The sequence below is a fragment of the Lepisosteus platostomus genome, chromosome 5 (genome assembly GCF_059453375.1).
Source record: "Lepisosteus platostomus isolate fLepPlt1 chromosome 5, fLepPlt1.hap1, whole genome shotgun sequence".
NCBI lineage: Eukaryota > Metazoa > Chordata > Actinopteri > Semionotiformes > Lepisosteidae > Lepisosteus > Lepisosteus platostomus.
Window position 1 is genome coordinate 62,829,500 of NC_142615.1, and position 24,712 is coordinate 62,854,211.

At 42.8% G+C, this 24,712-nt stretch overlaps 1 protein-coding gene, 2 non-coding genes and 7 pseudogenes across 3 annotated transcripts; 1 reads left to right on the forward strand and 9 right to left on the reverse strand.

The window, feature by feature from the left end:
• Window positions 1–1,349: 1,349 nt before the first annotated feature.
• LOC148670910 (5S ribosomal RNA) lies at window positions 1,350–1,458 on the reverse strand (annotated as a pseudogene).
• A 538-nt stretch (window positions 1,459–1,996) lies between these two features.
• Window positions 1,997–2,115, reverse strand: LOC148670911 (5S ribosomal RNA; annotated as a pseudogene).
• Window positions 2,116–2,652: 537 nt separating this feature from the next.
• Window positions 2,653–2,771, reverse strand: LOC148670912 (5S ribosomal RNA; annotated as a pseudogene).
• Window positions 2,772–3,308: 537 nt separating this feature from the next.
• Window positions 3,309–3,427, reverse strand: LOC148670913 (5S ribosomal RNA; annotated as a pseudogene).
• Window positions 3,428–3,963: 536 nt separating this feature from the next.
• LOC148670914 (5S ribosomal RNA) lies at window positions 3,964–4,082 on the reverse strand (annotated as a pseudogene).
• Window positions 4,083–4,619: 537 nt separating this feature from the next.
• LOC148670915 (5S ribosomal RNA) lies at window positions 4,620–4,738 on the reverse strand. The gene has a single exon (XR_015937872.1). It is a non-coding gene; the product is annotated as a 5S ribosomal RNA (ribosomal RNA).
• Window positions 4,739–5,273: 535 nt separating this feature from the next.
• On the reverse strand, window positions 5,274–5,392 carry LOC148670916 (5S ribosomal RNA; annotated as a pseudogene).
• A 537-nt stretch (window positions 5,393–5,929) lies between these two features.
• Window positions 5,930–6,048, reverse strand: LOC148670917 (5S ribosomal RNA). Its single transcript, XR_015937873.1, has one exon. It is a non-coding gene; the product is annotated as a 5S ribosomal RNA (ribosomal RNA).
• A 536-nt stretch (window positions 6,049–6,584) lies between these two features.
• Window positions 6,585–6,703, reverse strand: LOC148670918 (5S ribosomal RNA; annotated as a pseudogene).
• Window positions 6,704–19,548: 12,845 nt separating this feature from the next.
• On the forward strand, window positions 19,549–22,941 carry LOC148670919 (uncharacterized). Its single transcript, XM_088631755.1, has 9 exons — window positions 19,549–19,668; window positions 19,787–19,921; window positions 20,171–20,236; window positions 20,709–20,800; window positions 20,922–21,048; window positions 21,143–21,263; window positions 21,796–21,854; window positions 21,962–22,076; window positions 22,642–22,941. Exons 1-9 carry the CDS (start codon window positions 19,591–19,593, stop codon window positions 22,656–22,658), a joined length of 810 nt encoding a protein of 269 aa, XP_088487881.1. The 5' UTR covers window positions 19,549–19,590; the 3' UTR covers window positions 22,659–22,941.
• The last annotated feature ends 1,771 nt before the right edge of the window (window positions 22,942–24,712 follow it).

Sequence of the window (24,712 nt, forward strand, 5' to 3'; positions counted from 1 at the left end):
ATGTCAGTGAACCACAATAAAAAACGAAACTTTTTTTTTAAAGGCGGTGAATGGATTTTTTGAGTAACCGTGTAGCGACTAACGTAAGGAAAAAAAGTTGTCTTTCCCTACGAAGACGTTTTGGTACAGGACTTTCTTTAAATATCAGTTGTGCATAGCGTTTTACAAAAAGTTGATGATGATCTTGGAGATAATTGCAAAGGAAAATTGAGATAACTACCAAAACATTACGTGTGAAACGACAGGACAGAACTTTGAACCCACAAAGAAACAAAGGTATGAAATATTGCCTCGTCATGGGGGGTTGATAATTGTAGTAAGTGTTCCTAATTTTCGTAAAGAAATGTATATTATGGGAGTCACACGTGAGATTTAGTGTATATACGTTTCATATTGTGCATATATACGGGGTTAAAAAGTGGAATGAGTATGATTATAAACTCGTGTGTCCTATAATCAGATAATTTTTGAACAAGCTTTGATTAGACAGGTGAAAAACAACATCAGATCCTTTATTTTAATATATTCTCACGTCTGAATATCAGCTTCTCCCCTCTGGCCAACATTTCAGGGCTCCCAGGTGTAGATCCCAAATTGAAACAAATATTAATTTGTTACCCAGTTAAACAGTTAATAGAAGTGAGTGACCAGGGTAAATAAAGGTGGGTCAGTGTAAACTGTTTATTCTGGACCAGACTTCGTCATGTGTGATATGTCATGACTTCTTATATGAAGTTTTATCTTTATATTTAGTTCTACATGTGTAATAGATGCGATGTGTGTCCATAAAAAGGTTTCTCCAGGGGAAAATCAAGTTCGTTTTAAAACCGTGTTTCCTTTTTAGGGTAGGTTTGCATTCCAAGTGTGGGGTTTTTGCCTTTTTGTATTTTTGCTGAGACAAGTTGCCTTTCTTATACGCGGAGGGATCTGCTCGTGAGATGTCCGCTTGGTCCATTTCTGAGCTCAGTATAAGGTGTAGAAAGCATGACTGTCATCATAACCCGCATCTCACCCAGGTGTGGAATAATGTTGTGACTATTGCTTCAGCAATAACATGCTGATTGCATGTTTCTAGATGGGAATAACAGAGATCTCAACTACTGAGGGGCCTTATTAATAAAGTCTCCACAGCCGAAGCGCTGTGTCTCTTTTCAGCTGGCGATAAACCTTTCCTCGATCCTTTGCGGACTTGTTAAACTGTTCATGATCAGAATAAAAAACGCTCACGCTAATACACAAGCACCCGTGTCTCGCCAAAGCTGACAAATAAACAGACGGACAAGCCGCACTGCACGTGTGAACAGGGGAATGAGCGAGCGCGCGGGGATAGGGCGCCTCCTGCGCTTAAAAGCTTACAGCACCTGGTATTCCCAGGCGGTCTCCCATCCAAGTACTAACCAGGCCCATCCCTGTTTAGCTTCCAAGATCAGGCGTGCTCAAGGGGGTGTGGCCGTAAGCGCGAGCAAGGCTCTCTGGCACCCTTCTTATTGAAAGGACAGCTCCGTCACCTCTTTTACGACGCTGTTTTTTTTTCCCTTGCGTTTTTCTCTTCTTCCCACGTTCTCTCTCTTCACTGCCTTCGTCCCCGCTCTATTTCACTTCAGCCTTTCACTCTTGCTTCCTTCCAATGAGGACGGAGCTGCGGGAGAAAGGGCGCTATAGAGGATCGCTGTGGAGAGCTGCTGCTGTGCTTTGACATCTGAGCTCTGTGGAAAACGATCTCAATACAATTCTGAAAAACGCTACTCTCCGAACGCCAGCCGAACAAGTCTCCACAGCCGAAGCGCTGTGTCTCTTTTCAGCTGGCGATAAACCTTTCCTCGATCCTTTACGGACTTGTTAAACTGTTCCTGATCAGAATAAAAAACGCTCACGCTAATACACAAGCACCCGTGTCTCGCCAAAGCTGACAAATAAACAGACGGACAAGCCGCACTGCACGTGTGAACAGGGGAATGAGCGAGCTAGCGGGGATAGGGCGCCTCCTGCGCTTAAAAGCTTACAGCACCTGGTATTCCCAGGCGGTCTGCCATCCAAGTACTAACCAGGCCCATCCCTGTTTAGCTTCCGAGATCAGACGAGATCAGGCGTGCTCAAGTGGGTGTGGCCGTAAGCAAGAGCAAGGCTCGCTGGCACCCTTCTTATTGAGAGGACAGCTCCGTCACCTCTTTTACGACGCTGCTTTTTTTCTCTTGCGTTTTTCTCTTCTTCCCACGTTCTCTCTCTTCACTGCCTTCGTCCCCACTCTATTTCACTTCAGCCTTTCACTCTTGCTTCCTTCCAATGAGGACGGAGCTGCGGGAGAAAGGGCGCTATAGAGGATCGCTGTGGAGAGCTGCTGCTGTGCTTTGACATCTGAGCTCTGTGGAAAACGATCTCAATACAATTCTGAAAAACGCGACTCTCCGAACGCCAGCCGAACAAGTCTCCACAGCCGAAGCGCTGTGTCTCTTTTCAGCTGGCGATAAACCTTTCCTCGATCCTTTGCAGACTTGTAAAACTGTTCCTGATCAGAATAAAAAACGCTCACGCTAATACACAAGCACCCGTGTCTCGCCAAAGCTGACAAATAAACAGACGGGCAAGCCGCACTGCACGTGTGAACAGGGGAATGAGCGAGCTAGCGGGGATAGGGCGCCTCCTGCACTTAAAAGCTTACAGCACCTGGTATTCCCAGGCGGTCTCCCATCCAAGTACTAACCAGGCCCATCCCTGTTTAGCTTTCGAGATCAGACGAGATCAGGCGTGCTCAAGGGGGTGTGGCCGTAAGCGAGAGCAAGGCTCGCTGGCACCCTTCTTATTGAGAGGACAGCTCCGTCACCTCTTTTACGACGCTGCTTTTTTTCCCTTGCGTTTTTCTCTTCTTCCCACGTTCTCTCTCTTCACTGCCTTCGTCCCCGCTCTATTTCACTTCAGCCTTTCACTCTTGCTTCCTTCCAATGAGGACGGAGCTGCGGGAGAAAGGGCGCTATAGAGGATCGCTGTGGAGAGCTGCTGCTGTGCTTTGACATCTGAGCTCTGTGGAAAACGATCTCAATACAATTCTGAAAAACGCGACTCTCCGAACGCCAGCTGAACAAGTCTCCACAGCCGAAGCGCTGTGTCTCTGTTCAGCTGGCGATAAACCTTTCCTCGATCCTTTGCGGACTTGTAAAACTGTTCCTGATCAGAATAAAAAACGCTCACGCTAATACACAAGCACCCGTGTCTCGCCAAAGCTGACAAATAAACAGACGGACAAGCCGCACTGCACGTGTGAACAGGGGAATGAGCGAGCGAGCGGGGATAGGGCGCCTCCTGCGCTTAAAAGCTTACAGCACCTGGGATTCCCAGGCGGTCTCCCATCCAAGTACTAACCAGGCCCATCCCTGTTTAGCTTCTGAGATCAGACAAGATCAGGCGTGCTCAAAAGGGTGTGGCCGTAAGCGAGAGCAAGGCTCGCTGGCACCCTTCTTATTGAGAGGACAGCTCCGTCACCTCTTTAACGACGCTGCTTTTTTCCCTTGCGTTTTTCTCTTCTTTCCACGTTCTCTCTCTTCACTGCCTTCGTCCCCGCTCTATTTCACTTCAGCCTTTCACTCTTGCTTCCTTCCAATGAGGACGGAGCTGCGGGAGAAAGGGCGCTATAGAGGATCGCTGTGGAGACCTGCTGCTGTGCTTTGACATCTGAGCTCTGTGGAAAACGATCTCAATACAATTCTGAAAAACGCGACTCTCCGAACGCCAGCCGAACAAGTCTCCACAGCCGAAGCGCTGTGTCTCTTTTCAGCTGGCGATAAACCTTTCCTCGATCCTTTGCGGACTTGTAAAACTGTTCCTGATCAGAATAAAAAACGCTCACGCTAATACACAAGCACCCGTGTCTCGCCAAAGCTGACAAATAAACAGACGGACAAGCCGCACTGCACGTGTGAACAGGGGAATGAGCGAGCGAGCGGGGATAGGGCGCCTCCTGCGCTTAAAAGCTTACAGCACCTGGGATTCCCAGGCGGTCTCCCATCCAAGTACTAACCAGGCCCATCCCTGTTTAGCTTCCGAGATCAGACGAGATCAGGCGTGCTCAAAGGGGTGTGGCCGTAAGCAAGGGCAAGGCTCGCTGGCACCCTTCTTATTGAGAGGACAGCTCCGTCACCTCTTTTACGACGCTGCTTTTTTTCCCTTGCGTTTTTCTCTTCTTCCCACGTTCTCTCTCTTCACTGTCTTCGTCCCCGCTCTATTTCACTTCATCCTTTCACTCTTGCTTCCTTCCAATGAGGACGGAGCTGCGGGAGAAAGGGCGCTATAGAGGATCGCTGTGGAGAGCTGCTGCTGTGCTTTGACATCTGAGCTCTGTGGAAAACGATCTCAATACAATTCTGAAAAACGCGACTCTCCGAACGCCAGCCGAACAAGTCTCCACAGCCGAAGCGCTGTGTCTCTTTTCAGCTGGCGATAAACCTTTCCTCGATCCTTTGCGGACTTGTTAAACTGTTCCTGATCAGAATAAAAAACGCTCACGCTAATACACAAGCACCCGTGTCTCGCCAAAGCTGACAAATAAACAGACGGACAAGCCGCACTGCACGTGTGAACAGGGGAATGAGCGAGCGAGCGGGGATAGGGCGCCTCCTGCGCTTAAAAGCTTACAGCACCTGGTATTCCCAGGCGGTCTCCCATCCAAGTACTAACCAGGCCCATCCCTGTTTAGCTTCCGAGATCAGACGAGATCAGGCGTGCTCAAGGGGGTGTGGCCGTAAGCGAGAGCAAGGCTCGCTGGCACCCTTCTTATTGAGAGGACAGCTCCGTCACCTCTTTTACGACGCTGCTTTTTTCCCTTGCGTTTTTCTCTTCTTTCCACGTTCTCTCTCTTCACTGCCTTCGTCCCCGCTCTATTTCACTTCAGCCTTTCACTCTTGCTTCCTTCCAATGAGGACGGAGCTGCGGGAGAAAGGGCGCTATAGAGGATCGCTGTGGAGAGCTGCTGCTGTGCTTTGACATCTGAGCTCTGTGGAAAACGATCTCAATACAATTCTGAAAAACGCGATTCCCCGAACGCCAGCCGAACAAGTCTCCACAGCCGAAGCGCTGTGTCTCTTTTCAGCTAGCGATAAACCTTTCCTCGATCCTTTGCGGACTTGTTAAACTGTTCCTGATCAGAAAAAAAACGCTCACGCTAATACACAAGCACCCGTGTCTCGCCAAAGCTGACAAATAAACAGACGGACAAGCCGCACTGCACGTGTGAACAGGGGAATGAGCGAGCGAGCGGGGATAGGGCGCCTCCTGCGCTTAAAAGCTTACAGCACCTGGTATTCCCAGGCGGTCTCCCATCCAAGTACTAACCAGAACCATCCCTGTTTAGCTTCCGAGATCAGACGAGATCAGGCGTGCTCAAGGGGGTGTGGCCGTAAGCGAGAGCAAGGCTCGCTGGCACCCTTCTTATTGAGAGGACAGCTCCGTCACCTCTTTTACGACGCTGCTTTTTTTCCCTTGCGTTTTTCTCTTCTTCCCACGTTCTCTCTCTTCACTGCCTTCGTCCCCGCTCTATTTCACTTCAGCCTTTCACTCTTGCTTCCTTCCAATGAGGACGGAGCTGCGGGAGAAAGGGCGCTATAGAGGATCGCTGTGGAGAGCTGCTGCTGTGCTTTGACATCTGAGCTCTGTGGAAAACGATCTCAATACAATTCTGAAAAACGCGACTCTCCGAACGCCAGCCGAACAAGTCTCCACAGCCGAAGCGCTGTGTCTCTTTTCAGCTGGCGATAAACCTTTCCTCGATCCTTTGCGGACTTGTTAAACTGTTCCTGATCAGAATAAAAAACGCTCACGCTAATACACAAGCACCCGTGTCTCGCCAAAGCTGACAAATAAACAGACGGACAAGCCGCACTGCACGTGTGAACAGGGGAATGAGCGAGCGAGCGGGGATAGGGTGCCTCCTGCGCTTAAAAGCTTACAGCACCTGGTATTCCCAGGCGGTCTCCCATCCAAGTACTAACCAGGCCCATCCCTGTTTAGCTTCCGAGATCAGACGAGATCAGGCGTGCTCAAGGGGGTGTGGCCGTAAGCGAGAGCAAGGCTCGCTGGCACCCTTCTTATTGAGAGGACAGCTCCGTCACCTCTTTTACGACGCTGCTTTTTTTCCCTTGCGTTTTTCTCTTCTTCCCACGTTCTCTCTCTTCACTGCCTTCGTCCCCGCTCTATTTCACTTCAGCCTTTCACTCTTGCTTCCTTCCAATGAGGACGGAGCTGCGGGAGAAAGGGCGCTATAGAGGATCGCTGTGGAGAGCTGCTGCTGTGCTTTGACATCTGAGCTCTGTGGAAAACGATCTCAATACAATTCTGAAAAACGCGACTCTCCGAACGCCAGCCGAACAAGTCTCCACAGCCGAAGCGCTGTGTCTCTTTTCAGCTAGCGATAAACCTTTCCTCGATCCTTTGCGGACTTGTTAAACTGTTCCTGATCAGAAAAAAAACGCTCACGCTAATACACAAGCACCCGTGTCTCGCCAAAGCTGACAAATAAACAGACGGACAAGCCGCACTGCACGTGTGAACAGGGGAATGAGCGAGCGAGCGGGGATAGGGCGCCTCCTGCGCTTAAAAGCTTACAGCACCTGGTATTCCCAGGCGGTCTCCCATCCAAGTACTAACCAGGCCCATCGCTGTTTAGCTTCCGAGATCAGACGAGATCAGGCGTGCTCAAGGGGGTGTGGCCGTAAGCGAGAGCAATGCTCGCTGGCACCCTTCTTATTGAGAGGACAGCTCCGTCACCTCTTTTACGACGCTGCTTTTTTCCCTTGCGTTTTTCTCTTCTTTCCACGTTCTCTCTCTTCACTGCCTTCGTCCCCGCTCTATTTCACTTCAGCCTTTCAGTCTTGCTTCCTTCCAATGAGGACGGAGCTGCGGGAGAAAGGGCGCTATAGAGGATCGCTGTGGAGAGCTGCTGCTGTGCTTTGACATCTGAGCTCTGTGGAAAACGATCTCAATACAATTCTGAAAAACGCGATTCCCCGAACGCCAGCCGAACAAGTCTCCACAGCCGAAGCGCTGTGTCTCTTTTCAGCTAGCGATAAACCTTTCCTCGATCCTTTGCGGACTTGTTAAACTGTTCCTGATCAGAAAAAAAACGCTCACGCTAATACACAAGCACCCGTGTCTCGCCAAAGCTGACAAATAAACAGACGGTCAAGCACCGGGGTAAAGTTAGCTCGAAGTTCGAAAACGATTTTGGCACGCCTGTAGCGCTTTCACGAAACCTCTTAGAATTGCGAGAATGCTTGTTTTGTGTATAAAATACGTTGTGGATGCTTTCTCAGCCTTTACTTTTTCGTTTTTATGACATTTTTTTGACCAAGCACGAATATTCTTTTGTCCATATCTTCGCAATGGAAGCACAGAACGCCGTCAAACCAAATGCATTTTAAAGACCACGACTTGTAGATATTTCCACACTCTTTACATCAAACTATCAGTGAGCTAATTATCTTTTTTTAAACCTCCGGTTTTTCATCGATGCGTAATTACGCACGAACTGGAACCCGGGGGACCGCTGTGTGCACACGTTCACAACGCGAGAAATACTGTTCAAATCGCTTCGTGCGAAAAACCCGTATATGACCATAGGAAGCAGAACAGCGCAGTCTCCCATTACCCAGACTGTAAGCACGGGAATAAAGCTTTGTTTGACTTCTGAAACCCTTCCTTTACGTCCTGTTTTCATTCAGGTAAGGGTCAACTATATTGAAAATACTACTGACAGCAGGAAGATTAAAATATTCTTTACTCAGCATCTTATTAAAAACAGCTCCCATGATGTTCAAACCGATTTTTTACACAGAACACTGACACAGCTTTGCATTCTGAATCTCTTTTTCTCATGCTTTTATTTAATATGGCACAATGCACTGGGATAGGGGTATTCTGTTCACAAACCCATAGCATTTAAACCACAGCACCCACAATGCTGCAAGTGTTTTGCACACTAAGCGGGTCCTCTGACTTTTCCCAGCTTTATTTTGGGTTGTGGAACCTTTCTTTATATTTTTTAGGATTTTCTGAAGATAACACTACAGGTGGGATGGGTGGGTTGTCTTCATGGCTCAATAGCATTTCAAATACAGCACCCACACTGCTGAAACCAAGTGTTTTACACACCAGACAGGCCCCCGAACCTCATACAACCTTACTGTGGCTGTGGCCCCTGTCTTTATTTTGTAATGAGTTTCTGAAGATAACACTACAGGTAATACACTGGGACAGGTGGGTCGTCTTCATGGCTCAATAGCATTTCAAATACAGCACCCACTCTGCTGAAACCAAGTGTTTTACACACCAGACAGGCCCCCAAACCTCATACAACCTTACTGTAGCTGTGGCCCCTTTCTTTAATTTTTTATGATTTTCTGAAGATTACACTACAGGTAATACACTGGGACGGGTGGGTCGTCTTCATGGCTCAATAGCATTTCAAATACAGCACCCACTCTGCTGAAACCAAGTGTTTTACACACCAGACAGGCCCCCGAACCTCATACAACCTTACTGTAGCTGTGGCCCCTGTCTTTATTTTGTAATGAGTTTCTGAAGATAACACTACAGGTAATACACTGGGACAGGTGGGTCGTCTTCATGGCTCAATAGCATTTCAAATACAGCACCCACTCTGCTGAAACCAAGTGTTTTACACACCAGACAGGCCCCCAAACCTCATACAACCTTACTGTAGCTGTGGCCCATTTCTTTAATTTTTTATGATTTTCTGAAGATTACACTACAGGTAATACACTGGGACGGGTGGGTCGTCTTCATGGCTCAATAGCATTTCAAATACAGCACCCACTCTGCTGAAACCAAGTGTTTTACACACCAGACAGGCCCCCGAACCTCATACAACCTTACTGTGGCTGTGGCCCCTGTCTTTATTTTGTAATGAGTTTCTGAAGATAACACTACAGGTAATACACTGGGACAGGTGGGTCGTCTTCATGGCTCAATAGCATTTCAAATACAGCACCCACTCTGCTGAAACCAAGTGTTTTACACACCAGACAGGCCCCCAAACCTCATACAACCTTACTGTAGCTGTGGCCCCTTTCTTTAATTTTTTATGATTTTCTGAAGATTACACTACAGGTAATACACTGGGACGGGTGGGTCGTCTTCATGGCTCAATAGCATTTCAAATACAGCACCCACTCTGCTGAAACCAAGTGTTTTACACACCAGACAGGCCCCCAAACCTCATACAACCTTACTGTAGCTGTGGCCCCTTTCTTTAATTTTTTATGATTTTCTGAAGATTACACTACAGGTAATACACTGGGACGGGTGGGTCGTCTTCATGGCTCAATAGCATTTCAAATACAGCACCCACTCTGCTGAAACCAAGTGTTTTACACACCAGACAGGCCCCCGAACCTCATACAACCTTACTGTAGCTGTGGCCCCTGTCTTTATTTTGTAATGAGTTTCTGAAGATAACACTACAGGTAATACACTGGGACAGGTGGGTCGTCTTCATGGCTCAATAGCATTTCAAATACAGCACCCACTCTGCTGAAACCAAGTGTTTTACACACCAGACAGGCCCCCGAACCTCATACAACCTTACTGTAGCTGTGGCCCCTGTCTTTATTTTGTAATGAGTTTCTGAAGATAACACTACAGGTAATACACTGGGACAGGTGGGTCGTCTTCATGGCTCAATAGCATTTCAAATACAGCACCCACTCTGCTGAAACCAAGTGTTTTACACACCAGACAGGCCCCCAAACCTCATACAACCTTACTGTAGCTGTGGCCCATTTCTTTAATTTTTTATGATTTTCTGAAGATTACACTACAGGTAATACACTGGGACGGGTGGGTCGTCTTCATGGCTCAATAGCATTTCAAATACAGCACCCACTCTGCTGAAACCAAGTGTTTTACACACCAGACAGGCCCCCAAACCTCATACAACCTTACTGTAGCTGTGGCCCATTTCTTTAATTTTTTATGATTTTCTGAAGATTACACTACAGGTAATACACTGGGACGGGTGGGTCGTCTTCATGGCTCAATAGCATTTCAAATACAGCACCCACTCTGCTGAAACCAAGTGTTTTACACACCAGACAGGCCCCCGAACCTCATACAACCTTACTGTAGCTGTGGCCCCTGTCTTTATTTTGTAATGAGTTTCTGAAGATAACACTACAGGTAATACACTGGGACAGGTGGGTCGTCTTCATGGCTCAATAGCATTTCAAATACAGCACCCACTCTGCTGAAACCAAGTGTTTTACACACCAGACAGGCCCCCGAACCTCATACAACCTTACTGTAGCTGTGGCCCCTTTCTTTAATTTTTTATGATTTTCTGAAGATTACACTACAGGTAATACACTGGGACAGGTGGGTCGTCTTCATGGCTTCATGATTTTTTGACTGTAATCAAGTGTTGTGCATTTGTGCAAGTGTCAGGCCTCCTGACCTTTCACAGTCATGCTTTGTTGTGTGAAACTTTAATTCTCTTTTTAGGATTTTTTGAACATGGGAACTTCCACCGAGATGAATGAGGTGCTCTTCAATAGCTTTTTCATCTATACACACAAGCGTATGTAACCAAGACACTCAGAACCAACAGAATCAACGTGAAGTCATAGAAAAACAAGAATGCCCCCGAGACATCTGCACCCCCCTCTTGGACCACTCTGGTATCAACACCCCCAAACCAATCCATACCAGCTAACAAGACTCAGAATCGGTGCAACCCTCCAACCTGGACCAAGAGCAGGATGGGACAAGTACCTGCACCACACTACGCACCCCTCATCCAGACCAGCAGGACAGCCAGACAGCACCATCATGACACACATAATGAGATCACTTTCTGTCAGTATGTGTAACATTCTGGGCCTGGGCTCCTCTGTATTTTGGCTGAAGGGAGTTCAACAACATTATTAAACGGACTGACATCATAATCTGACAAGATACATTGTTTAGGGGAGACTTGTCCACCCACTGTCCCCCTGGTAACGTGAAGATCATTGTCCCTTGGCTTACCTAAACCAGAATCACTTGGGTCTCCGGGGCGGATCGGTGTATGGTACAAAGTCTTAAAAACAGAACATTGTTGAATTGTCTATAAAAAACAACCAATATCCCTTGGATTTCCCAAACACAAAGCTGGAGCAAGTATACTAACTCCATACCCTTAAACTACAAAAGGCCTGTGGCGTAGACAGGGTAAACAGCCACATCATGTGACATAACTGCATGAGCCTAGTGATGAGCCTAGTTTAAAATACTCAACCCCATCCTGAAGTACGGATGTTTTCCTTTGGCCTGGAATCCAGGACTGATCACCTGACCCTAACAACTGCCGGAGCATTTGTGTGAACAGTAACCTGGGCTAGCTATTCACCAGTATCTTCAATACCCTATTACTGGCAGCTTGCCAAATACAGTGTCCTGAATAGAAGTCAGATCGACTTCATATGAAGCTGGCACATATCTGACCACATACGCACTCAACACACACTTTAAATGAACAGAAAAATAGTGACCTGTGTCTTTGATTTCTAAAAAGCAATAGGCTCTATTTTGAACAAATAACAAATATACAAACTTTCAATGTGGGGTAAGAGGTACAGTCCACAACTGATTTTTTTTAGCGTACTCAGAAAGTATAAGCGGTTTGAAAATACTTACATAAATTATTTTAGGAAGACTGTGTTGGTTTTTGTATCATTTGTGTTTGTGTTGACTCTTATTGAGATCTCCAGTCACCTGCCCTTATAGATGCCTCTTTTGCTTATGTGTTGTTAGAAATTGAGCTCGCCTGTGTGCCTGCTTCTAGGGTTTTTTTAAAAAAGGAATAGGTTGGTTTTCTATTTTTTTTACCCCTTGCCCAGTAGCAGTCTACTACAGGGGGGATTCTGGGTCCTCTCTCCATACAGTATGTCTCCTTTTGCATTGTTTCCAGACCTGGGCTGATTTGAGTTTTTCATGGTAATGGATTACAAGGGTAGGTCTGACAGAAGTGAATGTGGTGGATCTGCCATCTGCCCAGGCAGGAAGGTAGATACAGTATATGTAAACAGGTTTTAGCATTAATGTTTTGCATACAATCACCCTTTCCAAAAGGTGAGATAACCAGAGAAAACAGGACACAGCTTTTCTAGGGACTTTTTTTCCCTACAGTATTTATGGTTACGATGGGTTTTAACTCTTTGTGGAGATAAGCTATTTTTATCTTTTCTTTGGTGTAGGTTCATGAATGCATGGGCTTTCTTTTCTTCCATGTCTTGTTCCTTTGTTCAGTTGTTTTGTATTCTTTCTGTTTTGTCCCCTTATTTTTGTGCTGGTGCTAGAATTTCTGCTGGCTTTTCCATGTTTTTCCCTTTTGCTCTTTGATTTAATTTTTTCCTGTGACCCATTTTTCCTTATTTATCTCAATGTGATATTTTCCCCTTCTCCTCAGCTGTTGAGTCTCTTGCACTTTCTTCCCTGTTATCAGTATTGTCTGATGTTGGATTGCATTTTAAGTTCCTTATTTTTTAGTAATCCTGTAATTTTTTTTCCACTGTTATTCTCATCTTTTATTGTACTATTGCTGTTATTGCAGTCTTCCCACAGTTTATTTTATTCTTAAACAACATACTAAATAATATAAGAATACATGTTGTGCTCATCTCTTTCCTGCCACTTGCACTCCTGATATTGTCTTCAAATAATTCCAATATTTTAGAGCTCTATATTTTCAAGCCTTGAAGGCCTAAGGTTGTTTTTTAAAGTGTTTGAATGTGATGTACTAACTACTGTCTACAATAACAATAACATACATAAATTACCAATAACATGCATATAAAAAATAGCCCAGAAATCAAGTATGAAGTAAGGAAATGGCTGCAGCTATGAATCAGAATTTTAATCTATTGGTTTTGTAGTTGGTTGGAACTTGGAACTAGTTAGACAAGGGGTGTGAAGATTCGTTACAGATGTATTTTGCTGTACGCAGAACAAGTGAACAATAGACGGACATAATTTCACAAGACAACCCAGTTGGTTCTTGAAATTTCCAAACCACACATCAGAGTGAAAATTAAAACAAATTGAGGAAGGACCGATAGGAGAAGATCAACAATGAATCATTAACATTACAATGCTTAAGTTGCCTTTATAATAAAGACAATTTTGTCCTTTTGTGAGGATCATGTCCACATTGGACCTGTTTTTTTAAGTTGTTTTGAAATTTCACTTAGGGTTCAGAACATTTCACAACTACTAATTTTTTTTCCTACCACCTCAGCTAATTCTCTCCCCCTTTAGGTTTGGGTGGGGGTATGGGTTTTTTCCAGAAACCTGTTATCATTTCTTTGATGTTGGACACATTTGTCTTCAGGAAGTTTTCTTCACACCTCCTATCATACTCATCTGACATGTCCATAGCTACACTCATTTACTTGCAGCAGACAAACAATGACAGAGTCGTCTGCAAATTTTATTAAGTGTCTGGAGTGGTGAGAGCTCTTGAGGGTGTTTGCTTACAGGACAAAGAGTAACGGAGACAATATGCATCCTTGGGGGAACCAGTAAAACAATACCTGTTGTTGGATAATACATTGTTGACTTTCACACTCTAAGTCTGTTCAGAAATCAGTAACCCCTCTGATGATGTTAAGATCAAAACCAAAGTTTGATAATAGCTTTGCTGCCTGTACTTGAGGTCAAATGCAATTGCATACAGAGGAGGAAGTATAGCACAACAAAAATAACACACTTCTAAATCTACCACAGCACAGAAAAAAACTAGAAAAATCACTTATAAAACCACAGGAGTACACAAACATAACACAAACTAGAATGCCACATAGACAATAATCTGTAGCAGAATATCTGCTTATGTTGTATTTTCTTTGTGGATGTTTTTGGATGTTGTATTGGCCTTGGCAACTCTGTGATTTAACAGTCATGATAATAAAGCATTTTTGAATCTCTATGTGAGTGGAACCTGTTGAATATTAGTTCAGATGGCTAGCTGTGTCAGCAGGTGTAGGCTGCAAAGGATCAAGTAATAGTTTAATTCCATGCTGAAAAGAGAAGAAAGAAAACACAACATTTTGGCTGTGGAGCCTTCTTCAAGGGTTACAGTTGAAGAAGGCTCCATGGCCGAAACTTTGTTTTCTTTCTTCTCTTTTCAGCATGGAATTAAACTATTACTTGTTAAATATTAGTTACACTTGGGTTTCGCAATATAATATAACCAAGAGGTATTGTTATTTTTTTAATACTTTTACAGCAGTCAAACTGGCATACTCTGATATCTGAGAGAGAGTTTAATATAAAAATTTTCTCTTGAACTGTCATGAACCAGTTTAATTTGTTTTTACCTCTCTACAAATCAGCCTTCAAAAGCTTAACTCATGTAGCTGTAATGTACATGAACACCATTAAAAAGTTTTCCTTTCTCTATGTGGCACGTGGAGTGCTGAGAACGCATGCTCCAAGCTGCTTGCTCCTGTAAGGAATTAACAACTTAAAGATTAAGTTAAATTATAAATAGGCCTCACCCTGTACATAGGGAGTTATGGGACATGTTTCGTTTAGAAGGGATTTAAAAGTAAAAAGTAAAGCCTGAAATAAACAAACTGTGCCATGTAAGACCAAGGTAAGGAATGTTTGTTACTATTTGTTTTGTCTGGTTATTTAAACCATTCCGTCTATTTCACACTTAACCAATTTTGAATTAGAAAGACTACAAACTGTGCAAACTTCCAAGTCTGTAAGGGTGTATGATGTAGATCATTCACAAGAGCACACGGCTGCTTGTTATAATTGTAAGAACTGTAGTTCACTACTGTTCTTTTGACTCTTGAGCTTGCATCATACAGCCGTTGGAGTGCATTTCAAACCTAAGAGATATCAAACTCATTTAACCTGTCAGACATATGTTAAATGGGTTGTGACTTTTGGCAAAGTTTTTTGCTACATAATTTGTTTCATGAATACCATTTATCTCTATAACAACTTTCCTGTCCCCAGAACATATGTTTTAAGCTGCTTGATCCCATTGGGTGCAACCTTTCCATTGTATTCATAATGTGTTGTTTGCATTAGGAGTGTGTTAAATAAGCAGAAAAGAGGCCTGTTTTTTCTGTTGCTTCTGATCTTATACAGTGGTCAGAATCTCTCATCCAAAAGCTTATGAGTGGAAAAAAATTAAGTACAGATGCACAATCCATTAAAAACCATTTAAAGAGCATAAGGGTTTTCATCACATGGACTTGTTCGACTGTTGAGGATTTCTGTTTTGGTTGAGGATCAATTAAAGGACAACAACCTGAAACACTATCTTCGATCTTTCCAGAGCTGTAAGTAGTCATTCCAAGTTTATTAACTTGTCTCTTTTTTTCTATGTACTTTTCAATAGCCACTGATGTTATTTACAACAGTTTTTTTTTTTCAAAATTGCATCTTTTTGGACAAATTTTAAAGAATTGGCACAATAGGCGGAGGAGTGGCTCTGTGGCTCAGGATCTGCACCGGTGGCTGGAAGGTTGCTGGTTCACATCCCATGGTTGACAGAGGAATCCTACTCTGTTGAGCCCCTGAGTAAGGCCTTTAATCCCAGCTGCTCCAGGGGTGCTGTACAATGGCAGACCCTGTGCTCTGACTCCCAGCTTTTCTCCCTGTCTGTGTGTCTCATGGAGAGCAAGCTGAGGTATGCAGAATATGAAGTCCTAATGCAAGAAAATGTATATGGTCAATACAGTAATCAGATTTATTCCATGCTGAAAAGAGAAGAAAGAAAACACAATGTTTTGACCATGGAGCCTTCTTCAGTTATGATTTGATTTTTTACAATCATACCCACAAAAACTTTGCAATTTTTAAAAATCTTGCAAACACAACCCAGATATGTTGACTTCTTTAAAAACATTTTTTTAAAAGAAACACATACTTCTTTTCTAGTTTTTTTTTATGTGGTGGCTGCCAGGAATCCTCAGTGAAAAGGTATGCAGATCCTGTGCAGACGCAGGAGCAAGTAGTTATTGAGACAAGAGAACAATCCGAAACGTCAGGCAAGATCATAGTCGATCGGCGAAAGGTAGATCAAAATCCAGGAAGTACAGAGAGAAGCAAACAATCCGAAACAGAAGGCAAGGCCCAAGGTCGAGAGGCAAAAGGGAGATCAGTAACCAGTAAGCGAGATTTAGAGTAAACGCGAGGTAGAGCTCTCAAAGAGAAGACTCAATACCGAGGGTTTGGATGGTTAAAATTGTGCTGCTTGCCGCACAGTAGAGTGTGTGCTGATGGATTAACACGTGCGGCGGTGCTTGTTATAATTAACCCGCTGCTGGTAGTGGTTAGTTCTTTTGTGAGTTATTCTCCGCTAGCTGGTGGTTGTGACAGTGACAGAATGCTGTTTTGTGATTGATGCTATATCAAAATATAGGGCCCGTAAAATTAAACACAGAACTAAAACCATTTAATGGACTTGTACATCTGTTGCGCTCCTACACTATTAACATCCATTGGGCATTGAATTTCAATTATGTTTCCAGTCCATTCAGATATGTTCTCTATTTTTCAGATTGCTGGCAATGTCACATGTTAAAGGAGGACAGAGGAGTAGAAGGCCAGACCTGTGGTCAAGGGCTGGTGGAGTAGGGAATGTGATCAACGAATTTCTGAAGTTTTCTAAACTCGAAAAAAAAATTAGGTGGAATGACAGTATGTGGTCAACACTGTCAAACAGACTCCTTGGAGAGGAATGCCCCAGCAACAAGAAATGGTTATCAGTGATTTGGCATGAAGATAGAAAACAACTAAGAACCAAAGTGCTTAGGGCGCAGAAAGAGGAGAGTATTGGTAGGGATTCCAAACCAGATGACAGTACACAATCTATAGTCAATATTTCAAGTCAAAGTGAGGGACATAGTTTGGAAGGCAACACAGAGCTCAGAAGTTCATCAGAAGATACAGAAGATGCATGGGCAGCACACGGCAGCACAGACAGTGGTGACATGTTAGAGGGAGAAAAAATCTGTGTAGAATCAGAAAAAAAGCCTGAAGAGCACAGTGAATATTCCCAGGGGGCAAGCTCATCTGGGACATCACCTCAGGATAAAAGGGGATTAAGAAAGATTATGTCTGTGCCTAAAACTTTCCAAGTATGTTTAAAGGCTGAACAATGGAGAAAAATAGCACCTCTAAAAGGTACATCTAAACTAAGACGACCATGGACCCAGATCTTATATAACGAGTTCAGGAAGATAAATCCTTGTTGCCCAATAGCCTTCAAATACCAATACATCAGGAAAGAGAACAGCAGAAAAAAAAAAAACTTTCTGATGATAAAAGCAGTCTGTACCTTCAGGTCCTGCAATGTAAAATACATTATGACAACAAGACACAAACCAATGGGCAATGATGACATCACAATTGATGTTGTACGAGCAGGGCAAATACAGCACAGTAAAAGGGAAACAAAATTTCGACAAGCACGTCAGCCTTATCGTCGAAAGATTGCCCGTGCCCTCACAAAAGGAATCAGCAATGTGTACTACAGGAACCTGAGCAGAACACCGCTTGCTGAAATTGCAGCAGGCAATTTATCTAAACCACTAACACAGAATGTCCTGAAAGTCATTTCATCAGAGTTCAGGAACAGTAAACGCATTCACTATGATCCAGTGTTTGAATTACATATGGCACAAAAATATATGAAAGCATGCGACTTCGACATTGTCCATTTCCCAGGATATATACAGATTTTGCAGTTAGACACATTTGCTGCCTATCTTTACACAGAACAGAGTATGCGAATTCTTATTGCCCATCTAAAGATGAAGGAGAAAGTCAGCCTTTACCTGGATGCAACAGGAGGGGTAGTCAGAAAAATTCCATCGGAGAACAAAATAATTTTGTACTACAGTCTTACGTTACCTGGAGGTGGAAAAAGAAAGCCTCCATTACCAGTGTCTGAAATGTTGACAACTGACCACACCATTGTCAGTATAGAACGTTGGCTACGGAAATTCATGTTTGACATCTCAACATGTACTACCAAGAGAGTGCAGCATGTAGAAACTGACTACAGCTGGGCCCTGATTCACAGTGTTCTTTTTGCCTTCAATGGGGACACCATCCATGCATACTTAAATCGTGCAATGAAAGTCTGCCAAGGCAAACTTAAGTACACAGAACTTCAGATGTTCACTGTTCTGCACCTTTGCTCTGCCCATGTCATAAAGGCTGTCTCTCAAGCAATTAGTAAAAAAACAACAGACAAAGGACTGCGAGACTTTGCAACATTTTCCTTTGCCATCCTGCAAAACAGCACAACTTTGAGTGTCGCCAGAAATGTTTTCAAACACATGTGTATTGTACTCTCAAGCAGGAGGTTCACAAATGAAGTCCAATCTAGTGTCTGCCTCCTTAACGCTTACATTTCTCAAACAACCACACCAGACCAGATGGAAAAGGAAGCAGAAGTCAAAGACACAGATGAGGTACTGTACCCAAAAATGAGAGGCAGCCTGGGCCGCTCTCCTTTCACTGTGGAGTTCAAAGGTATTTATGAAGACAGCATATCAGCTCAAGGACATGATGACTATGGGACACAACACAATGTGAACCCCTATTTCTGTGAAGACATAATAAGATTTCTGTTGCAAAGATACATGGCACTATTTCCACTGTGGAGTGGAATTTTGTTGGGTGACCTGGCAAGATATGCTTCAGACAGCAAAAAAGACATATCAATGTCAGAGGTAGCACAAACAAGAGCCACTAATTGTCATGTTGAGACCTGGTTTGGCATTGTCAAGCATTCAATACTTCAGCACAGGAGGAAACTGAGGCCAGCAGAGTTTATTACGATAATGAGACAATCCCTCCAAGGCCGGTACAGAGAACATATAATCCAAAATGCTCTCCCCAAAAAGGTTTTGACGGCTCCATTGATCACCACTAAGACACGTCATGAACATGCACAGGAACAATGGGCAAAGAGAGCACCAGGTGTAGGCAAAGAAACAAAAAATAAATTCTACAGCGCACCACAGAAAATTCCAATCCCCAAAAAAATGAGAACACAGGAAAAAAAAGTTAGCAATAGAAATATTGAAACAAATGAAAAATCGCCAGATGACAGCAACGGCCTGCAAGTACAGCAGGGGAAAGCAGGAACCACAGAATATAAAGAATGGCAGCACAAAGAAGAAAGGAAAGTGTCACCCAAGCAAGCTGCCGTGGGCATGGCTGAAGTGATCACACCACACTGTGATGCACGCCCCATCTCAAAACTTATAAAAGAGAAAACAGATTTCAAAAAGAAGGTAGGATTTGTATTTCAAATATTTCTCTGTGTGGACATTCACTTCTTTTTCAGAGCTTATGAATGTCATCTTCTACTACTGTAGGTGTTCTTTGTCGTTTCTCTCTAACTTGTTATACTTGTTGACATACTTGTGTTATACTTGTGGTGTGTAATCTCAATTTTCATTATGTTAGGTCCAGTGATCTCTTGTGTATGCTTTTGGCTTGGTAAATCTTTTTTAGGTACACACCCTTTGGAACATCAATCCGAGTGAATTAGTGGTTGCAGTTTTGCCATCCATGCACAGTGCAGACACATATATTCTCAGACACTCGGAGTTTGTGTCTCTGAAACCAGATGAGTGGCTCATAGGCGAGGTAAGATGAAAGTGTTTGATTGCATGCATTTGTTAAGGTTTCTGAGCTTTTGTGTAATCAAATGTGTGTGAGTGCGTGAAATCACATCTTCTTCAATTGTGTTTGCTTTTTCCATAAGACCATTGAGTGTTACTTTCAAGTAGCGAAAGAATCCATGGACTTGGGGAAGAAGGTTTTCCTAATGAACCACTACACAACTGGTGTAATCATGAGTGGGAATAGAGAGCGCATGGCTAGACAACGTTTGTCCAAGGTAAGGACATCAAACACAAATGTTGATGGATTACATTAGTGAGGGGGCAAACATGGTTTTTCACTAACTGATGATTGTTTTATCAATAGAGAAACAAGGAGAGCTACAAGCAATCAAAACAGGTCACAACTGTGCCCATGGTGCTGCCTAAAGAAACTACCTTTATAGTCAGAAATCAAAATTCAAAGGTAGCACACCATCCCTGTGAGGCAGCCTGTTGTACTAATCTTGTAATTCTTTTCATTACAGGTCAACTTTGAAAACTATGAAGCCATTATTAGCTTTTTTAACACTGGTGTCCACTGGAAATTGTTGGTAAGTGTGGTGCAGGTAATCCAAAACAGCGTAGGTTTATAATTACACCTGGAACCATTACAGTTCAAGTGATTATCCTTGTTGCATCTAAAAAAATTACAAAGTCACAATGTATGTGTTCCTCTCCTGTTAAAAAAGGTGGACATTGATAGTGAGTGTCCAAGGCAATGGTGACAGTGCACTTTTCCTAAATTATTATTGTGAATACTGCTGTGTAATGAACAGACAACCAAACAAGTCAAAGTGTCATGTAGGAAAAAAAGTACTGTTAGGTCATTTCCTGACTGTCTTTGCCGAGGTTTGCAAAATATTAAATGTTAAATAATATATAAATATAAATATTATATATATAAAATATTCAAATATTAAAAACCTTTGTTTAAACAACATAAAACTCCTGAAACTGCCTGTGTGTCTGGCCCCACATTAAATGCAACTTCATGTCTGATGATGGGCCCTTTGTTTCTTGCAGTATCTGTATGCTCCATCCCAGAAAGTCTTTGTGGTCGACCCTATGGGGAGTGATGAGATGGGAGACTCCACTGCAGCGGCAAAAAGGTTCAGGTAAGAAATCAAGCATTAGTTTCGTGGTGAAATTCTGCAGGGGCACACATACATTTCAGGTTCAAGTTCAGCATGACAAATATTTCCTCATTTATCAATAACCTATTGTTTTGATTCACAGGGACTTTTTTAAGATGCGAAGGAATGTCCTAGGAAAAGAAGACTGGTTGAATATCAACTGGCACCCAAGCGTGATTGGTCACACCAGGCAAGCAGATGCCTCAAGCTGTGGGGTCTTTGTGATGCAGGTCAGCATAACCTTTCCACGCCTAAATTTTGGACTTAAAACTATTGTATGAGAGATTTTTAGGGAAATAATTGAAACAAACTTTTGTCTGTTAGATGGGCGCAGACATCATTAACAATTTCCCGGATATTCCAACATATATCGAAATAAACAGCAGTGCCAAAGAAATGAGAAAGTTGCGGGAAGACCTGTCAATCAGAATTCTTGAGGCTTCAGGTATTGTACCATTTGATCCTCATTGCCTACGTTTCTTGGTGTATATTATTTTCCTGAAGCATGTTCTCTCTCTGTAACAAGTCTGGATGAAAAAGATTCTCAATTTATTTATATGCAGAACTCATTTGGGTATTCTTTTTGTACTATATAACACAGTGATGAAAAGTTAATTAAATCACATTTCACACAGTTAAAATTCAATGACACTTTGGCCTTCGTCGTGGTTGACACAACCATTGTCTGGGAAAAGTGTGGGTCTAAATTGCCCATAGTGAAGCAAAGCAAACTGAAACATGATAGCTGTGTTATCATGTGCCCCCTTAAAATCATAGCAACACACGCTGACGCAAAAAAGGGTAACAGGTGTTGACAGGAGTATTCTGAGACATGACAATGTGCGGTTTAAGAAGCAGTAGAACACCTAATCAGGAAAGTGCATACGAAAAGGTCTCTATCAAACTGTCTTCAATTATGCAACAATGATCTGTAGATAACATTGGAAAAATCAGTCTATTTGGCATGTTTATTATAGCTCCTCTCCAGGACATGTGCCTGATGTGTGGAGAAACACCAGTGCGGCAGACAAACTGGGTAAGTGAACATCATCTCTATCTGTATGTGTAATGTAAGCACATAATAACAAAACATGCCAGTGAAAGGTGATAGCTGAACTGATATAAGGTTTACTGTCCGTGTAGATTCAGTGTGACAGTTGTGAAAACTGGTTCCATGAATTGTGCATCTCAAAAGAAGAGTATGAAAGCGCAAAGAATGAAGTAACATGGATATGTACATTTTGCCAACCCCAGTTTGGTGAGTATGCTCTGCATGCAAACTATCACTATGAAAGGGTTTTTTAAGCAGGACATGTAGTTTTAGATTCAGCAGAAACATACAGTAGGATGACATATTTCAGTGGACGTTATAATTGTTTGTTATTGTTAAGAAGTTTGGATTGCAGGCTTGTCTTCTGGCATTAATGGTTCTATAAATTAGAGATAACTTTTCAAAAAACACACCAAAGAAGGCACACATAAAAGATTACTGATAATCTGTGCAATTTATTACATGACACAGGCATCTCAAAGATAGAATTACTGTGTCAGATTAATGATTAGACATGGATGCATCAAATCACTTACTAGGTTTCTTTCCAATAGTATAGAAACAAAGACACAACCATGAACACCTAAAAGAGCTTGCCATTTAGCACAGAAACAATATAACGTCTTGCTGTAAAAACACAAAGTAAGAAAAAAGGAGTTTGATTAAGAGAGATCTGGAAAATTGTGCAAATACCTAGATCTTGATTTGTGACCCATTTATACTCCTTGGATCCTTTGCAGTTCGTAACCCTTCTTACGGTTTTATATTTCAGGCACTGTTGATGAGTGAGCATCCACCCCCTACTCCCGAGCATTACATAAAAGACATGCTGGAAACTCAAGAAGACTGTCAACGTGTTCTCAGCAGAATTCACCCCCAAAAGACACGTAAGTACAAGTTTCAATATCCCCCCAAAAATTTTATCTTGGGTAAGAGTAAACTTTCGTACACTTTGCCAAACAATAATGAAAAACACTAGAACACAAAATCACTAGAAACCATTTGTTATCTATTGCCAGAAACCAAACAAAGTCTGTATGAAAACAGTAAAAAAGTTAATCATGACACAACACAGTCCCTTTTAAATATGATCACTACACACTGTTAACATCACTGTAGTAGTGCAAAGAAATGTAAAACGACAGTATGTCACCATGACATGATTTATGTGAAAGATTTCCAGATAAAATTGTATCCATCCTAGTAAGATAGATTAATCAAGAAATTCCACTCCGTTGTGAGAAAGATCAAAGAAAAATGGCTTCTATCAAATAGAAGTGTATCTAGGGTGATTCCTTTTTATTAGGTTTCCAAAACAGTACTCTATCTACCTTCAGACAGGGCACAGTGCTAAAAGGATTCTAACCGGAACAATAAAACACAATTGCATCATCGAAGTCCGAACCCCACTGGCTTTCAATATCGTACCATGTACATCTCCAGGAGTGGAGACTCATGAAAAAGAACAGCCTAGACACCAAAGTGATACTTTTCTTACAGTAAGGTTAAGGTAGTTGTAGGATGCTGTCTAGATCAATGAACAGATTATGTTAACAATAGCAAGCACGTAGCAGAGCATTTAGGCACACAGCCCCTAAATTGTGGAAATATATGTCAGACCTTTTTAAGGATGCCCCATACCTATAAGCATATTTAACAATGCTGTAGTCTTCTACATCGTCTCTGTAGTCTTCTTTATCCCAAGTGATCTAATTCTTTAGGAGGTGCAGAAACATAGATATCAAGTGGGTAAGTAGACAACCACGTTGCAATTGTTTTTTCTGTGTCTAACCCTTTTTTTTTCTCCACACCATGCCTGCCACTGTTCTCTCTTCGGTGCCTTTGGTTGATATTGAGCTCCGTCCCCCATGACAAGGGATCCTCCTGGATTTCTGAAGCAAGGAACCCAGCCTACAAAACTCAAGATCCTGTACTGCTCAACCCAGTGGATGGGACACACTCAACATTAACATCTAGTCTCACATAATATATGAAATAGAATTCACCGTGTCAATCTGCATGGTTGTGCATGTGAACTGTTTCTAGTAACTATTTGTCATACACAACCAGGACCTGGAGGGGAGGTCAACCATCAGGCCTTGGACCCCCAGAGATTTTTTTTCTCCTTTGGAGTTTTTTGTTTTTCTCTCCTTCGTGCCTGATGGTTACACAGTCACATCATCAAGACTGCATACCACACCTTCATTGTGATTACAGATATAGCTTATTTAAAATGTGAAATTAGGAAAAAACTAAACGAAACATGGGAAATAAAAAGAATGTAAAATCTAAAATTTTCAGATGTTGTGATGAAGCTTTTGACTCATGAATAGCACCCACCTGTCCCAGTGTATTACCTGTAGTGTTATCTTCAGAAACTCATTACAAAATAAAGACAGGGGCCACAGCCACAGTAAGGTTGTATGAGGTTCGGGGGCCTGTCTGGTGTGTAAAACACTTGGTTTCAGCAGAGTGGGTGCTGTATTTGAAATGCTATTGAGCCATGAAGACGACCCACCCGTCCCAGTGTATTACCTGTAGTGTAATCTTCAGAAAATCATAAAAAATTAAAGAAAGGGGCCACAGCTACAGTAAGGTTGTATGAGGTTTGGGGGCCTGTCTGGTGTGTAAAACACTTGGTTTCAGCAGAGTGGGTGCTGTATTTGAAATGCTATTGAGCCATGAAGACGACCCACCCGTCCCAGTGTATTACCTGTAGTGTAATCTTCAGAAAATCATAAAAAATTAAAGAAATGGGCCACAGCTACAGTAAGGTTGTATGAGGTTTGGGGGCCTGTCTGGTGTGTAAAACACTTGGTTTCAGCAGAGTGGGTGCTGTATTT

Bases quoted from the DNA above. Each gene is read 5' to 3' on its own strand.
- LOC148670919 (XM_088631755.1), top strand. From the start codon at position 19,591: ATGCACAGTGCAGACACATATATTCTCAGACACTCGGAGTTTGTGTCT. The intron at 19,922-20,170 runs GTAAGGACATCA...TTTTCATTACAG, and splicing joins CTAGACAACGTTTGTCCAAG to GTCAACTTTGAAAACTATGA. The intron at 20,237-20,708 runs GTAAGTGTGGTG...TGTTTCTTGCAG, and splicing joins GTGTCCACTGGAAATTGTTG to TATCTGTATGCTCCATCCCA.